Source organism: Vombatus ursinus, unplaced genomic scaffold (genome assembly GCF_900497805.2).
Source record: "Vombatus ursinus unplaced genomic scaffold, bare-nosed wombat genome assembly UNPS02015129.1, whole genome shotgun sequence".
Taxonomy (NCBI): Eukaryota; Metazoa; Chordata; class Mammalia; order Diprotodontia; family Vombatidae; genus Vombatus; species Vombatus ursinus.
The window spans coordinates 1,837,055-1,855,067 of NW_020954907.1; the positions used below are offsets into that span (position 1 = coordinate 1,837,055).

At 41.4% G+C, this 18,013-nt stretch overlaps 1 protein-coding gene across 3 annotated transcripts in view; it reads right to left on the reverse strand.

Annotated features, from left to right (window-relative positions):
* Positions 1-17,416, reverse strand: part of LOC114031266 (WASH complex subunit 2-like) — a 55,863-nt gene extending 38,447 nt beyond the window's left edge. For all 3 annotated transcript variants that reach the window (XM_027846304.1, XM_027846303.1, XM_027846302.1), the window contains exons 1-10: positions 17,295-17,416; positions 15,801-15,965; positions 9,717-9,779; positions 7,935-8,108; positions 7,030-7,123; positions 6,828-6,889; positions 3,895-3,942; positions 2,959-3,072; positions 2,304-2,391; positions 1,835-1,909 (exon numbers count right to left, since the gene is read on the reverse strand). In XM_027846304.1, the coding sequence (XP_027702105.1) occupies positions 1,835-1,909; positions 2,304-2,391; positions 2,959-3,072; positions 3,895-3,942; positions 6,828-6,889; positions 7,030-7,123; positions 7,935-8,108; positions 9,717-9,779; positions 15,801-15,965; positions 17,295-17,411 (1,000 nt within the window). In that variant the 5' untranslated portion in view covers positions 17,412-17,416. The remainder of the gene's footprint in view (positions 1-1,834; positions 1,910-2,303; positions 2,392-2,958; positions 3,073-3,894; positions 3,943-6,827; positions 6,890-7,029; positions 7,124-7,934; positions 8,109-9,716; positions 9,780-15,800; positions 15,966-17,294) is intronic.
* Positions 17,417-18,013: the final 597 nt, after the last annotated feature.

Consider the following 18,013-nt stretch of genomic DNA (forward strand, 5'->3'; position numbering starts at 1 on the left):
CCCTTACTAGAGGTAGGACAGTAAAGGAGGAAGAGGGCTGAACTTGGCATTAAGAGAGATCAGAGTTTGGATCCAGCATCAAACACTCCATCTGTGTGATTATGGGCAGGTCACCACTTCTCCAAACCTCAGTTCCCTCAGTTATAAAATAGGGATAAAATCTACAATGCTTATTTTATGGTGGTGAGGATCAAATAAGTATGTGAACTATTTTGCAAATCTTCAAATTCTGCTATTCTTCTTATTACCTCCTTACCTAAACCTGGGCCAAACTCCTTCCTCACATCCCGTATTTACCCTTTCCAATTTGAAGATATTCCTCCTCCAAGTAAAACTGTGGTTGAGTAGCTGCCCATCCTCTTTAGTCACTATTAGGATCTCTCGAGCAAGTGACTCTCTTGCTTATTTGTACTTAGTTTCCATATATAGCCCCCAAAAGACTTTCGTGATCTTTGCTTGTTTTTTGCAGGACTCAGATAATTCTGCGCTTTAACCTTTTTGACATCACACTTGGAGATTCGTGCAACATCTCTCTATTTGTCTTTGTTATTTACATGGCCCTATCCTCTTCTGCACTTGCCCCCTTATGAGCTCAGAAAGCTCCCTACCAAGCCACTGTGACTTCTTTAATTTTTTCCACTTTTCTTTCCTGTTGGGATTATTTGAAACTGCCTAGCCAGAATTTTATTTCCCAGAATATCCCTCCCTTGCAAACCATTTTCTTCCAGAATCTCAGCCATGGAACTTTTCACCTACCTATTTTCCCCCTCTGAATTTAAAAATAAATAAAAAAATCTTTCTTCAAGTTCAATTTTTATTAGAAGCTGGTTTTTCTCCCTTCCTATAACAAATTTAGGATGATATGGTAACTTTCAAAGTTCTCAGCACTTCTATAATGCAAAGCAGTTCTTTCTCGTTCGTCATAATGGGGGTTCTTCTGTTTCCCCTTCCTATCAAGGTTCTTTAAATTTAGCAGAGCTGGGCTTTGAGCAAAAGTAAGGATAGATGGCTCAAGTCCCTGACATGACCATAGTCAATCTCCAAACAGGAATAGAGAAAATGATCCATAATCTTCATCTGGCTAGGAGGGTTTCTCCAAACATCACTTCTATTTCTTTTTTTCCACCCCTTAAAATGCTGCATTCTAGTTCTGACACGTCTCACACCAAGCTAAAGAATGGATGGACATTTCATGCATAAAGAAAAGGCTATCAAGGTTCTGAGTCAGAACAGGGAACTATAATAGGAGATATTGTTTAAAACGGAATGCAAAAAAAAGTTAAGATTACTGTTGGCTGAAGTTGAAATTGAAACGTCTATCTTCTAAACATTCTACAGGATGCATTTTCAACTGTTTCTTCTAAGTTGATAGTATATTAAGAATTTTCCATCTCTAAAATCTAGATTGAAAGTCAGAAGGTATTTCTAAATGTTCAAACCCCAGATGTTCTAAAATCTGGCCAGGGAGCAGGATCAAAATGACCAGTCTATAGTTTCCAAGATATATCTTTTCCCCATTTTGAAAATGAAGACATTTGGCACATCCAAACTTCTGATGCTTCCCCTTTCTCTGGTACTGGTTGTCTTACCTTGCAGGGTCCTCTGGGCATCAGAGGCTTAACTTGAAGAGGGTCTGACACTGACTCTCTGGTGCCCCTGATTTATTTATGCCTAAAATCGAGACATGCCCACGGGGCACAGGTACTCTCTTTCGGATATCCTAACCAAGCAAGCAAAGTCAGCTGTTTACAAACAGATGCAAAGGCTACTTTGAACACTTTATGGGTGACATTCTGGGCCACAAGGCCTATAATTGTTACAGAGAAAGGCTTACCATCAGATGGAACTTTCCTGACATCCTTCTTCTCTTTTGTTGTTCTCTTAGTTTTTGCTTCCCCTGAAGTTGTAACTTGAAAAGAAAATTTCAGAATTTATACAAAGACTATTCCATAGAAGGTTTTTATCTTATTCCAGTGCAAGAGAAGACTGAATAGTAAATAAAATTAGGTCAAAACCAAAATCTAATTTTAGTATTTTTTGCTCTGACATGCAACTGAAATGCATTGTATGGTATAGTTATTAATTCAGAAGTCATCACAGTCACACATTCTCTAGCCATTTTAACAGTGTCCACAAATTGGAAGAGGATTTATTTTAAATAAAGCCTTATAGGCTGTCCTATTCTATCAATGAATAAAAGTGAAAAATACTGCCCCTGATAAAGTCTAGGGAGAGCAATCTAGTCCTTTTACTTTCTGGAGAGGGGAAGAAGGAAATTTCAAATAGTAAATGCCAGGGCTTACTTGTCTGTCCCTCATACGTTCGGCTTGTCACATCTCCTTTGATTCTTGCTGCCAGCTCATCAGCAAACGAAGTAGGTCGATTTCTCTTCTATAGGTATAAGAGTGAGGGATGAGTAACTTCTTTGCAATGTACTGAAAACAACTGATAGCTTTCAGTTCACTTCTAAACAGGATATTTACTAAAAGCTTTGACTAGAAATTAAAATGAGAGGGGTATAAATGGGACATAAACATAGAACTAGATCAATATACCCTGGGCAGACCACCAAGTTGGGAAGCACAACCTGTAAGGTATTACCACGCACAGTAAGTTTCTAGTTCTCCTCTGCTCTTCTATGTTACTGCCCAGATCTATAGACAAGGGCACTTCTTGGAAGGAAACCTTTTCTGTAGGAGAGGAAACATCTTATGCCTTAAGTTCCTGGCATGGCAACAAACACTTGATGATGCAACTTTCAAAACTGGGATGGTGAGACAATGTTTGTCAAATGGTCTGATGTTTAAACTACCTCTGGAGAACCAAATACGATACTGTTTTCTAAAAATACTGCACAAATGTTAACTCTAAACTACAGGACAATAAGAGAGATGAATAAATAGAGGAAGAAATGCTTCTTCCTTGCCCTGGACCCAGAATAAGCAGGAGTTCTCTTACGGGTCTAGCATTTTCTCCATCGAACTCTTCTCCCTCTTCCTCCTCCTTTTCAGAATCACCAAAGAGATCACAACCATCTTCCTCCTCTTCTTCATCACTTATCAGTGTTATGTGCTGATGAGCAATATTAGAACATTACAGATTAAAACTTAACCTCTACTGGCAACGGTGCTCAGGCACAGTTAAGGCAACAGACACTGCCAATTTAAAGCTTTAGGGTCTTCTCTCTAAAATGAAACATGTTCTCAACTAAAAGGGAAAAAAGGAGCCCACTAAATGCTTCCCCTTATTGCATCACACGAGTATTAAGCACATAGAATGCACACCTTTGGGATAAAGCCTTTTCACTACTGAAAGCTCTACACCGTACTAATTTATAAACAGATTATCTCCCCACATCCTGTTCAGAATTGGCTTGAAAAGTTTTTTTTTAATCTTACTATCTGTTAGACAGTAGGCACTGAAGTAAACAGAGCTTCTTAATGAAGGTGCAATTAATGAATCCAAACTAAACTGAAATAACATATGTAACGTATTTTGCAAAACCTTAAAGCACCAAATAGTAACTATTATTACTATTTCTTTCATTATTAAATTTATGACTCATTGATAGGAAATACAAATAGAGGATGGTTTTTTTTAAAAAAGGTCAAATACTAAGAAGAGCTTTAAATGACAGTCAGAAGAGGCTTAACACACACTTCCTGGTTTTATGGTTCATTTAACAGTTGGAAAGTTCATTTCAAAAAACTTTTCCTAAAAGGGAATTCTCTAAGGTGGGATACCAAGAGAAAGCAACACAAAGGAGTTTTTGACCTCATAACCAAGTTAACCAATGGTTAACTCTATTGGTGGAGGATACATTCAATGTGGTTAAGTCCTGACTTCTCTCATAAGCCAGAAATGAACTGAGTTATTTCAAGGTAGTAACCTTACCCGTTTTTGGTCATTTTCACTCTGATTGCCGAAGTCATCATCTGATTCCTTCAATAGAAACAAGCCAATTTTTGTTAGTACAAACTTTCTATGTCACATACTTTCAAATTTTAGGTTTCTGAGGCAGGTTAATTTGTAAATTCAAGTGACTACTCCATTTTTGTAGTCTACTTATGACTTCATATGCTCCCAACATACTAGAGACCTACAGAAAGATTTCTAGCTGGATGTGCTGCCAATATTTAAAAATTTTTTCCCATGGAGTTTTAAAGAGTTGATTTTTAAAATCCCTTTCACAAATGGCTATTGATTTCTGTCAAGCTGTATTATCAATCTTATATATTTTGTGGCTAAAGAATGCCGGATTTAGTTAAGTACATACACGAGTTTAGCTTGTTCCAACTGCACAGTTTCACTATCTAGAAGGAAATCCAACTAACTCATTTCTCTGATTCTTCCCAGTCTTTTATAGAAGTTGGAGAAAAAACTGATACTAAATACTAATGAAAAGATTCAAATTATCTGATAATTTTACTAAAACAAACAAACCCTAACTCATTTGCTAAAAGACATTTTCCAACAGAGAAGCAACCAAAGGATATGAACAAAAAGTTCTCAAAAGAAGAAACAATAATCATATGAAAAAATGCTCCAACCCAGTAACCTGGCAAAGATGACAAAAGATGTGAATGGTCAAGGTTGGAGGGGTTGTGAAAAGACAACACTAGTACATTGTTGGTGGAACTGTGAATTAGTAGGCCCATTTGGAAAGCAATTTGGAATTAGGCAATTAAAGTTGTTAAAATAAAAATACCCTTTCACCCAGAGATTCCACTACTAGGTATATGACCCAAGAAGGTCATTGATGAAAAGGCTCTATAGACTACAATTTATTTGTTGCAGCAAAGAACTGGAAACAAAGTAGATACCGATCGACTGAGGAACGATTAACTAAAACGTGGTGCATCAATGTAATGAAATATCATTGCGTCTAAGAAACAAAAAGAATGAATACAGGAAAGCACAGAAAGACTTATATGAACTTATGTAATGTGAATTATGTGGAGCCAAGACAACAATATATGACTACAATAAATGGAAAGAACCACTACCACAAAACAATCTAAAGTGAATGATAGAAAATGACAAAGAATAAGCTTGGTCCCAAAGAAGACAATTCTTCCCTTTTTCCTTTGTGTATGTGAGAAATTCATGAGCATAGAACGAGGCATACACTTTCAGACTTTCCTGATGTATTGATCACTTTTACTGCTTATACTCTTCTTTAAGAAAAAAAGAACAAAAAACAAACAACCCCAAAACATTCTTTTAAAATATATGACAGCTCTCTGGGAGGGAAAACACAGGCAAAATCTGGTCAACGTGTAAAAACAAAATATGTCAGTAAAATTTATTTTCAAAATACGTATCCATGGGTAAGTTACTGGAGAACTAGTAGCACACAGTAGGTTTCCCCTGCCTAGGATGGCTGTGTTATGATAAAGCTTCTATTTTTAGAAATCTGGGTTGTAGTCCTTTTGCCATTACTAACTTCTCTACCCAGCAGGGCATATTGGTGCCTTACGTACTGTATAGTTCCTTTAATGTCATCAGGTTATAATAGCTCTGCTCAAACTACCACTAGGGCAAAAGCCAATCCCCTTGTTGTGAAGCTGTCAGTGAATAACAAGCATCTAATAGACAGCAGGGGACAGTGGATAGAGCGCTGTACCTGGAGTCAGGAAGACTCATCTACCTATGTTCAAATACGGCCTCAGACACTTATGAGCTGTGTGACCCTGGGCAAGTCACTTAACCCCGTTTGCCTCAGTTTCCTCATCTGTAAAATGAGCTGGAGAAGGAAATGGCAAACCACTCTAGTGTCTTTGCCAAGAAAACCCCAAATGGAGTCAGGAAGAGTTGGACACAGCTGAAAGGAATGAAGAACAACAACAAATGGACAGTAAGCCCTTTAAGCTTCTTTCCATAATAAAAATTCTTAAGAGTAAAAAGGACCAGAAAACTGATTAATAGAAATGCAGAGTTTCAGATGTGGAAGTGAAATAAAGGGATGAAGTGTGTTTTAATATTATAGTTGAGCAGATGAGTTTTTGGCCAAAAGGGTGAAAAGGCCGCTTTAAAATTTTCCTTATTGTAATATTTGGCATTAAATGTATGGATTGCATATCTCAGAAAGGACCTAGAAAGGTGAACTGACTTGCGGCAGCTGGCTTGTGGAGTAGTGGAAAGAGCATGAACTTGGAATTAGGAGAGACCTGGGTAGAAACCCTACCTTTCATATCTACTAGTTGTGTAACCATGGACTTGGGAGATAGACGTAATGCCTGCCTTTTACTGATGTGGGGCTTCGGCTCAGAGCAGGGTGAAGCCTTGCTCCCAATCACATAGGCCTTAAGGGGCAGAATCATGCCTTGAATGGAGTCCTCTGGTGCCCACACTGGCTTTCCCCACTTCCTGCACCTGCTTTTTCCGAACCCAGTTCTTCACCTAAGTCACGCTTTTGTACGCAGTCGGCCATGAGGCTCTGTCAGAGACAGAACGCTCAATCTGGTTGTCCTGTGAGAGTCTGGAGTAACCCACCTCATGGGGTCAGAGCCAGGAGTGAACCCAATCCCTGTGACCCCCACTCCAGGGCTCTTCCTCTTACTTTGAATGACATTAGAGAGCTCCTTAGTAAGTTAGCATAAAAGTTCTAGCAGAGGCACAGTTATATGAAGCTCTGAAGCTGCTCAGATGATTGAGGGGAAGAAGAATAAAGCTATTTTCCGTACTACATCTCCCATTGGCAACATCTTCAGTCCCAACCCTCTCTTCAGGGTGTGACCTTTATCTTTGCTGAAAGCTGTAGCACGTCACCCACTATATGACAAAAAGCTCATAATCCCCATCATGGAGCCCTCCACGGAACTTACCTCTTCATCTTTCTCCTCTTCACTATCCAAGACACTATCTGGATCACTGTTTAAAGAGCCTTCTATTTAGGGAACAGAGAAGCCTTGTTAAAATGCACCACAGGAAACCAAAATTAACTTGAGAATCCCGCCTCGTAGTCACAAACCCCTTGACTAGCACCACCAGAGGCTCTAACAAGTTAGGAACCGATGTCAAACATACCCTCACTCGAAAGATCTCCAAGACCAACATCTTCCTGCTCCATGAACAACTGGGAACCAATCAAGTAGGGCAAGGGGCGATCTATATAGAGATCCTGCAAAGAACCAACCAAGTTACAGCTTTAAAGGTGGACTCCTTCAGAGAGACTTAGAAATAAGCAATGCCACTTTCCCATCCAAGATCTTGCTTCCTTAATCCCTCTTCCCCACTTGCATTTTAAATAAATGCAGCAATAACTGAACACTTTATAGTCCAAAGTATTACAGAATGAGGATGCATGTCTGGGATTAGTATGAGGCATCACAGTTAAAGCTACGAAGGGCAAAATTAAGGAAGAAGCCAGGCTACAGTAAGCCAGTTCTTGCCACCAAAGTGATCTTAATAAGGAGGTATCAGATGGTAGGTAAGCATGTGGAAGCACGGCACAAATGCCAAGTTCAAAACTGTAATTCTGATTCAAACACTTCCCCATAAGACAATGTCTTTCCATTGTGAGCCTATGCTAGTTTTCATGGCTGCATTACCGTTTTTTTGAAAAACATTTGCTAAGATCAAGCAAGTTTAATGTTTACTTTCTCTAACGTTGTAAATGAACAGGGGTTCAGAACAGAAAAGGCAGGTTTCAAAACTTGAAAATGATCATTTGGGGAAATGACAGAAGTCAAAGCAAAAAAGAGAATGAAGGGAAATTCAGTCCAATTTTACCTCCACATTAAAGTAAATATCAGAATCACATAAATTTGGTTTTATAAACATACAGGCTTGTGATATTTACTGCTATACCTAGTCCTCTGGGGCCACATCGCATTTCAACTGAAAGATTTGGAGCCATTCAAACACAAAGGGAAATAAGATCAGCTACCCAAAGACCCTGCCAGTCTGACCAAGGGTCAGGGGGCCTTCACCTTTGGCTCAAGGATAAGTTCTACTCTTTCATTTGCTTCTTCTTCTTCAGAGTCTGAATTTCCAGCTTTTATATCAAGTTGTTCAAACGCACTGTCCAATACCAGCAACCCATAGTTGACAGCTTCCTGGACTTTGGGAATCAGATCTGCTTCTTTTTGTTCCCGGGTTTTCTCCTGTAAACAAACAAACAAAAAAGGTCTATTACATTTCTCTTCTGGGATGTTGTGATAAAATGATAAACGACGACAAAAGCACAGTAGGAATGGTGAACGTGGTGAATGTGTCCCAATGGGATGCCAAAATACACTTTAAAATCTGAGTCTAAACTAATGTGAAAATATGTTTAATGTGAATGTGTATGTAGAGCCTATATTAGATTACACGCTGTCTTGGGAAGGAGGAGGAGAGGGAGAAAATTTAGAACTCAAAATCTTATGGAAGTGAATGTTGAAAACTAAAAATAAATTAATTCATTAAAAAAAATCTGAGTCTAGAGTGACAAAATCTTAGGGAAAATGAGTTGAGTTGTCAAAACCCAGACCCCACAGACTGACTTTTGTTTTTCCTTTGATGAGATATGGGTACATGGCATCTGTCATGATGCTGGCTTCCACTGTCATCCCCTGATGTTTTCTTCTCCCTTCTGCCCGGCGTTAATGGCCCCTTAGGCAATGTTAGAAATGGATAGTCAGATGTATGGGAATAGAGCAAAAAGATCTTGTTTGAAACTGCAGTGAAAGGCATGAACTAGGTTCACGTTAATAGGTATGCAACTAGTCTTCCAGCCTCCAGCATTTCTCCAATTCATTCTGCATGTCTGCCAGATAATCTTAAAACCCTGCTTTAAAGACATCAACCTGTTCAAAAAGCTTCAAAAGCTCTCTATTATTCACAGGATTCCAACTTCTTAGCCTGACACTCAAGCCCCACCACAAACTCACGCCCTTCTATCTCTTTACACTTATCTCATCACTCTATCCCCTACTCCAAACCTCCCCCCCGCCTTAGTTCCAGCTTAACTGGACTTTTCACTGTTATCTCAATACAACACTGTACCTTCCTATCGTCTTCTTCCTGTCTAAAGCAGGCCCTCTCCTCTGCAGATTCCTTTATGGCCCAGTTCAAACTCCACCTCCATGAAGCCACTGCCTCTGGTCTCCCTCCTTCCTCTGACCTGCTATCACATTCAGTGCTTTTACTCCTTTTTTTAAGCCTATGTCCTAGGCTGCTAAGCAGAGGAAGGTTCTTGAGGATGAAGAGCCTATCTTGGGCCCCCAGTGCTAAGCACAATGCTTTGAATTCAGAAGGCAATGTTTGTGCCAGTGCTCGAGTATCTGCCCAAGTCTGAGTGAGCACTTTGTCTTGATGACCCAATCCAAGAAACTATCAATCATGGTTCTGTGAAAGAACACCCAGGGCCAGGTCCTTACCATTCTCCACCTGGAATTTTCAGAATCCAGGAACAAGATAAGGAGACTGGATCATCTAGGATAGTTACTAAGAACAGATGTGGAGGCATCACACATGTGAGCTGACAGTTACTAAATTACACCTCTGGTTCTGAAAAGCTGATCTAAAAGAAGTCCACCTCTAATCCTCAAGCACCACTGGAGCATTCAGGAACTTAGCTCATGTGATACTAACTACACTAAATGTAGCAGAAGCAAGACCAAGGATCACTTAACAATCGCTGATGGGTCCACATTAAAAACTGTCTGCCACGCCTGTTCCAGCCTACTAACTAGACTGGAGATTCATAAATGATTGGTGGTCTCTGATACCTGTTCAGTTTTTTCAGCTTCAGCCTTGGGAACCGGCTCCTCCACTTCTTCATCATATACACGCTAGAGAAAGAAGCAAATTAATTAAAATGCAATTCAAAAATCCACCTGGCAGCAACCATCAGCAAGGTTACTTATCTAGTCAAGTAGACATAATTACTCCTTAAAAGACTGTTTCAAAGTTAGCCCTAAATAGTAAAAAAAAATATGAATTGAGACCTCCAAGTTTTGCAGATGGGTTACTCTGTAAAGGTAATTTTGTTGTCAGTTCTAGGGGATGCAAGTACACTTAACATTCCTATTATATTTTAATTAAGGCAACAAAAAAAATGATAAGGTACAGATATTATTATGTACAGGGGAGTTTTAAAGAGAGAAAATGAGTCCCTTATACAGAGTAGTCCGAAAGTCTTAGTGCAGTTTTATTAAAGCTTAAAAACCACACTAAAGGGGCAGCTAGGTGGCTCAGTAGATAAAGCTCCGGCCTTGGAGTCAGGAGGACCTGAGTTCAAATTCAGCCTCAGATGTTTGACACTGACTAGCTGTGTGACTGTGGACAAGTCACTTAACCCTGACTGCCTCACCAAAAAGAAAATTAAAAAAAAAAAAAAAAAACAACCAAAAACAAACCACTCTAAGACTTTTGGATCACCCTGTCTAAATGAGAAAAAGTCTGTACTGTACTACGCCAAAAGCTAAAGATATGAAGAAGAGGCTGGATCCAGAGTTGAAATATAAAATAAAAGAAAATTATCTTTCCAGCAGAAACAGCAACAGATCATTGTCATTAAAATGAGTGCTTCCTGCCTAAATCTTGGTCCCTCCTGCCTTTTGTCACCAAACACAAACACAACTCACACTCAAAAAGCTTATGATGGATGAGGCAGGTAAGGACTGACCTAGTCTTGACCTCGCCAGTGAGGGGAGCTGTCCACAGGTCATTCTCAGTGGACACCAGCCTTTATCAGGGGTTCGTGTTTTCCACGAAGATGACTTTGGCTCTGATCTCTACTTCCTGATTTGCTGTCTTTGTTGGCAGTATCAGTCTTCCTCAGGATAATAATGCTCATTTGAAAGAGGAATAGTGAGTATAAATCAAACGAAAGTAAACAGCCTTCAGAAGTAAAAGGGCCCTGACAACAAGCACCTTGTAATTGCTAGGAAAATCATCTCTCTTTTACCCTGGCCATGTCTTTGCCCAAAGACTCCACTTTTCCCCTGGCAAACGGCTTCAGCTCCATATCAGCAAGGCTCTCTCAGGAGCCCAGTGTGTCACCCCCTTACACTCCAGGATGGTGTCAAGCAATAGTAATCAGCATTTCTGCTTCCTCAGAACAAACCGCTAGGTGGCGCAGTGGATAGAGCACCAGCCCTGAAGTCAGGAGGATCCGATCAAATCCGGCCTCAGACCAAACACTTGACACTTACTAGCTGTGTGACCCTGGGCAAGTCACTTAACCCCAAACTGTCTAAAAATAAAAAAAGAAATTGGAAAAAAAAAAAGAAATTTCCCTCTCAAGCCTTCACTTCTTGTCTCCCTTGGGAAGCAGAACTCCTACTAGGGGCAGTCCTGCTGTTCAACTAGCCACTCTGAATACCAGGTGCCCTTTTGATATGACCTGGCACAGTGCCCAGACCACTGACCTGGGGGGTCAGAGAGTCCTGACTCTAGAACCCACTGATTTTGTGAGCTGAGCTACGACTGTAACTTCTTGGGCCTCAGTTTTCTCACCTGAAAAACAAGGATGGGCCACATGACTTCTGTGGGTCCATTTCATTGTTAACATTCTGTGATTCTCTTTCATTAGACCTATACAGAATAGTGGTTCATGCAAAATAGCTCTTGACCTTCCAACTATCCAAATTCAGAAACCCATTTCTGTTCCTAAAACATCACACACAACTAGGTAAGCATAAAAATGGATGTGCCACCAAGAAAACATGAAAAATACAAGGTGAGGGGCAGCTAGGTGGTGCAGTGGATAGAGCACCAGCCCTGAAGTCAGGAGGACCCGAGTTCAAATCCGGCCTCAGACCAAACACTTGACACTTACTAGCTGTGTGACCCTGGGCAAGTCACTTAACCCCAATTGCCTAAAAACCAAAAAAAAAAAAGAAAAATACAAAGTGAATTTCAAGTCCTGCTTTGGCTCAGTTGTGATTTTATCAGTATGGATAGTCACTCTCACTTACTTGTCCCTTTAACTTCCTCCCCTCAATTTTCCATAAATCCTTCACAGAGGAGCTACCCAATATCCTGGAGTAACTTATTTTCATGTGATTTAGTTCACTGGTCATTGAGATTTCCCACTGAGAACAATAACAGTTAAAGAGTATTTGTAGAGAGCCTAAGGTTTCAGAGTCTTCATGACCTCTGCCCATTTTTTCCATCATCGCCAGAAGCAGAGGGGGCATTTTATGTTTGTCCCTGCCATCAGTAGCCACAGCTAAACATTTCGTTACTTGGTGGCCAACCTTCTGTCGATGAGAAGGGAAATAGCCATCCTAAAGATGGAGAGTCAGAAAACAAGCAATAAACCCTAACCGGTAGTATTATGTAGCGATACAGCTTTTCAAATCCTTTCCCTGCCCTTTCTGGAACGATAGTGTGGGAAGCCGACGAGAGGGGTAAGAGCCCAGCTTATGCCCTGAAGTATACTAATTTAGTTTTAATTCACCGAGCACTTATTAAATGTCTACTGCATGCAGGGCACTGTAAAAGACATGGGGCATTCAAAGACAAAATGAGATTCAAGCCCCTGCCTTCAAGGAGTTGATGGTGTACTGGAAAGATACAACATGTACATAGATAAATCAAGAAAAGAGACTTTTTAAAGAAGGAAAAAGCACTAACAATTGGGGGCGCCAAGAAATGCTTTCTGAGCCAAACCTGAAATGAATGCATAAAATATTTACTAAGCACTCTGAAGGAAGCTAATAATTCTAAGAAGCAGAGGAGAAAGGGAAGAAGAGAGGGAGGAAGGAAGGAAGGAAGGGAAGGAGGGAAGAAGGGTCGGAGATATCCATGCAGAGCCAGGCTGACCACTTCTTGGGAGTGTTAATGTAGGTATTACTTTGCAGGTGGCTACAGAAGCTCATTTCAACTTTCAAATGCAGTCTGTCTGAGTGGGCTCCAGGCATGGGGAACAGATGAGGCTGGACACGGAGGGTGGGAGATGGAGCGGTGAGCTGAGGGACAGCCAATGGGCCAGGACGGCTAGAACACAAAGTACAAAGTGAAAAGAAGAAATGTGAAGTGAGGCTACAAAGGTAGGCTGGAGTCAGACTGTGAAGTCCTTAAGAGGGAGAGTTTCTTGAACAGAGGAATGACAGGGTCAGATCATTTGTGCTTCAGGGAAATAATTTTGGCAGTTATATGAAGGATGGATTGTGGAAACGGAGAGACCAATCAGGTGGCTATTCCAACAGTCTCATCAAAGAGTGGTAAAGGCCTGACCTTGGGTTGTGGCCATGTGAGTGAAGAGAAGGGCACAGACACGAGAGGTGCCATGAAGGGAAAATGGACAGACCTGGCAAATAACTGGATAAATGCAGGGACCGAGGTCATGGGAAATGCTGAAGACGAATCACAGATCAAGTACTTGGGTGACTAGAAGGACGGAAGAAAATAAAAGCAGTAAGGGCACCTGCAAGGTCAGACAGTCTGAAGGCTTCCTCCTTTCAAGATGTATGAACAAGATGAACCATGTCACTAGCCATAAACTAATAGTAACAGCTGATGTTAATCTAGTTTTTCCAAGATTTGCAAAATGCTTTACACACGATCTCATTTGCTACTTAAAACAACCCTGGGAGGTAGGTACTACTGGCCTTCTTGTTTGAGGCTCAGAGATTAAAGGACTTGCCCAAGATCACAAAGATGGTCAGTGATGCCGAGTCTAGATCTCTCCTGACTTTCAGTCCAGGACCTTTCCCACTAGACTCTATAGCCTCCCTATTATGACAAAGAAGCTTCCATTTCAGCACTGAGCACGACCAGGAGTTGCCTGTTCTGAACTCTGGCACCTTCTCTGTTGTCGGATGAACAAGTGCCAGAGGCAGAGAATGGCAATCTTGGAATAGTCATTCTCTCAAAGGCTGTAACAAAACAAATTTGACATGGCTACTATAATAACTATGTTACTTTCAGTCAATCTAGCTTCTGAGCATGGTAACTGAAAAAAAATGTTCAAAAGGAATTTTCTTTGTCCAGCATAAACACATGTTCTCTATTCTCAATCACATACATGAATTAAGGGACATTGTGTCACAGACCATAGAAATGATGGATTATTTGTTCAGCTGTAAACATTTCAGCTACTTGGAGCAGCAACTGGATTGTAAGAAGCAAGAGTGTGGACAGCAGCAAAACAGAGCACTGAAGTTAGTCACAGAAAATCATACTTTGAGAGATCAAGAACAAATTAGAGCATTTTATTATAAAATAACATTCTTCACAGATCCTAAGGATTTTAAAAAATTGTCGCTATATCCAACAATGAAGAAAAACCAGTAAGTATGTGAGATCAATTTCACATACCCCAAAAGAAGTTTTTTATAGTATTTTCTATTTCTATTCCCTAGAACTGTTAAAAGAAGCATAAACTAGTACATATCTATGTGCATATATAATACACATATATTCAATTGTGAAACTGTCTAACGCATACGCATGAAGATGGAGCTATTAATGCTTCTATCTCCCTCTGCCCCCCCTTTCCTCTTTTCCCATCAAATGTATACATGGCTACATCCTTATGACTATACAATAGACAATTTCAAACTGAAAACTATGACTTAAATTCTTCCCTCAAATTATATGAAATACTTTCAAAGACTCTTACTTTTGCAGTCTTGCAAAATCAGTGTATATTTAAGTTACATCTAGGCATTCTAGTGAATTCAGTCAGTATCATAATCTTTACTTCAAAAATAAGGAAATTTGGGTATTCAGTCATCAAATAAACTCCTTGGAATTTCAAATCAACTTATATTTGCCACATGAACCTTGCCAACTATTTCTCATCATCTGAATTATAGAAAGATGACATATAATACTAAATTCTTGAAAAAGAAATACAAAACCTCACTAGTAACAATTTCTTTTGTATAGACAATCACTCAACAAGCATTTATTAAGCTAAAGTTCTAATACATTTCTGTCAAGTTGCTTCCTCAACACTCTGAAAAGTCCATGATTACTCTGGCTTCAATAAAGCCCAATGCCTCAGTTGGTACTTTCACGAGCTGTGGTTTAGCCTAAAGGTGACAAGCCTTTCTGAATTTAGCTAAGCTGATGCACGAATGACTGATGACACAGTGCACGGCAGGTCTCTTCTCAAAGCTGTTTCAGCTTTAGGGCACCTGACAGTAACATATTTCACCTGTGGCCTTTGAGAAGCCGGGGCAAAGAAATGGTGTGCTTTGGTTGATGTGCCAGAGTTTCAAACACCGAATTCCACACTAGAAAGACTACTGGTTTTGGAGTCAGAGGAATTGGGTTCATACCTACTACTTACTACTCTGTGAGGGTCACCATGGTAAGTGGGTAGAATGCTAGATTTGATGCCAGGTGTGACCCTGGGCAAATCACTTAACCTCTCTGTACCTTAGTTTCCTCATCTGTAATATTGGAAAAACAACAGCCATAACCTCCCAGAGGTGTTTGAGAATCACATTATAAAAAGTGTATTAAGCCCACTGCAAATCCCAAAGTGCTATATAAAAGTAAACTATCAGTAAGTCACTTAATCTCTCTGGGCCTCAGTTTTCTCATCTGTAAAAGAAGTGAGTTCGACGAGTTGACTTCTGAGACCTCTGAATATGATTCCATTACCCTAATAGGTGGTCACTCTAAAATTCAAGCCAGATTTCACTCATGACCAGAGATGTGTCATACTCAAAACTTCAGTTTCTTCATCTACAATATGGGAATAATTATGCGAGGCACCTCACAGGGTTGTTATGAGGAACATGCTTTGTTAATCTTAAAGTACTATATAAAGTTGTTTTTTTAAAAATTCATACCAGATCAGCTATAGAAACAAAAATGTCAAATTTGACATTAGTATCTGAGGAACTCACATTCTCAATGAACTGGGTATTAGACAGCATGAGGAAGTCGTTGAAGACATTGTGAAGGCGACAATCTGTAGCTTTTGTTTCATGAATCAATCCATCCACTTGTTTCTTGATTTCATGTGTCCTAGAGATGGTCTGCTGTGAGAACTCCTGAAGAAACTGTAAAAGCTATTTTCAAAAGACACAGCAACAATCTTTTAAGCTTAAATTTTGACTGGAGAAGTAAGTTTCAGCATCTGTTTCTTCCTCCCTCCTCCCCCAGTATGTCAATTGTGAAATCAACATCTCATTGGGGAGGGCTCCTTTCCTTTTGTGAGTGACACAAGGAAGGAGGGTTAGGGCTAGCATATTCACCATCAAGAAAGGTGATGAAAAGCATTGGGTAAAAACTAAAGCAACATCCAACAAATCACCCTTTGTCAACATTTCAGTGCCGTAAAATCATTTTTGGTTGAAATTTTCACTAGTTAGCTGGTCATGGAACAGAGATAAATGTTAAGATTGAAAAACAGAAGCAAAAGAACAAAATGGGCTAAAAGATGTGGATTTTGAGCTTAAAACTATTTAAACTGATGAGATCCTATCTTGTTCCCCCTAAAGGATTCAATAATCAACTGCGGACAGCTCCCAGTGTTCCAATCATGGAGAGTCCGAAGTGAAGCCTTGGAAATAGAGTTCTCTAGGATAAGTGGGTCAATGTCTAAGCTACTGTCTTTGTGACAACCTTGAGGGCAGGCTGACGAGGACGAAAAGAACAAAAAATTTTCTCTAGGCTTCCCTGCCTCTCCCCTTCCCTCATCAATGGATCAGTCATAACACCTACTATGTGCCAGGCGCTGTGCTAAACACAGAGAGACAAAGAAAGGGAGAAGACATTTACTCATCTCAAGAAACCTTTTCCCTCAAGTCAAACCATAGTTTTAAATGGTGCAGAAAGCAGGTTAAAGCCAAAATGGAGATTTTAAAGGCCTTCCTACCTTTCCAGTCTTCTTTCTCCCCATCCCCCCTCTCTCACTCCACTACCAGAGACTCGGGTCTCTGCACATGACATCCCATCTCCAGACTCCACGCACCGGCACTGGCTGACCCCCACGACTGGAATGCCGTCCCTTCTCACCTCTGTCCCCCGGCTTCCTTCAAGTCCTAGCCAAAATCCCACTTTCTCCCGGAAGTCTTTCCCTTCCCCCTGCTAATTACATCCCTGGCTAGAGGCTTGTTGTCTCCCTCATTGGACTGAGGGCCCCACGGGGGCAGGGGCTGCCTCAACTTTCACCGCACCCGCAGCGCTCAGCCCAGTGCCCTGTATATAGTAGGTGCTTAATAAACGCTCTTTAACTTCACGTCTGGCCGGAGTGCTTCTGGTGTTCGGTTTGGGGGAAGGGGAGACAGGGAAAAACCCCACACAAATCGGGTGACCCGCGGGCTGCCGCTTCTTCCGGCTCGGCCCGAGGTTCGAGTCCCGCCCCCGCCCGCGTGACCCGACCCAGCCCCACTCACGCCCGCGTCCGCAGCCAGGGACCAGCTCTGGCTGTTCTTGCGGATCTCCTCCAAGGACCAGGGCCGCTCCCACACGGGCCCGGGCCCGGGCCCCGGTTCCGGCTCCGGCCCGTTCATCTGTGCCAGGGACGGGGGGCGCCCGGCCGGCCTCCGCCTCGACCTCCTCCCCTCAGACACCGGCCCGGCTCCCGCGGCGTCTCCTCTGCTCCCGAGCGCGAGCCCCGAGACCAGCCTCTGGGAGCCGCAGTGCCGGCCCCACCCCCGCCTCACGTGACGGCCCGGCCACGTGACCCCACGTTCACGTGACGAGCCTTGCGCGGGGTTACGCGAGCCCGGAGCGGCCGCGGCGCCTTCGCTCTTAAAACGGCGTACGCCCACTGTCAGCTGTCAATCCATCCCCGCAAAACAGCACCCTAGTCCCTTACTAATCAATCAATTAACGAGCGTTGACTGATTAATCTCCCAGTGTTAACGACCGCTAGGTGGCGCAGCGAATGAAGAGCTGGCTTTGGAGTCGGGAAGAGCGAATTCAAATGCAGCCTGAGACATTGTCTAGTGAGGGATCCTGGGCAAATCGCTGGGAGCCTCAGTTTCCTCATCTGTAAAACACGGATAAGAACTCCGTCTTACTTTCCAGGGCTGTTGTGACTCTCAAATGACGCAACTTACGTTAAACACTTTGTAAACCTTAAAAGTGCAACATTATTATTAGTGCAAAT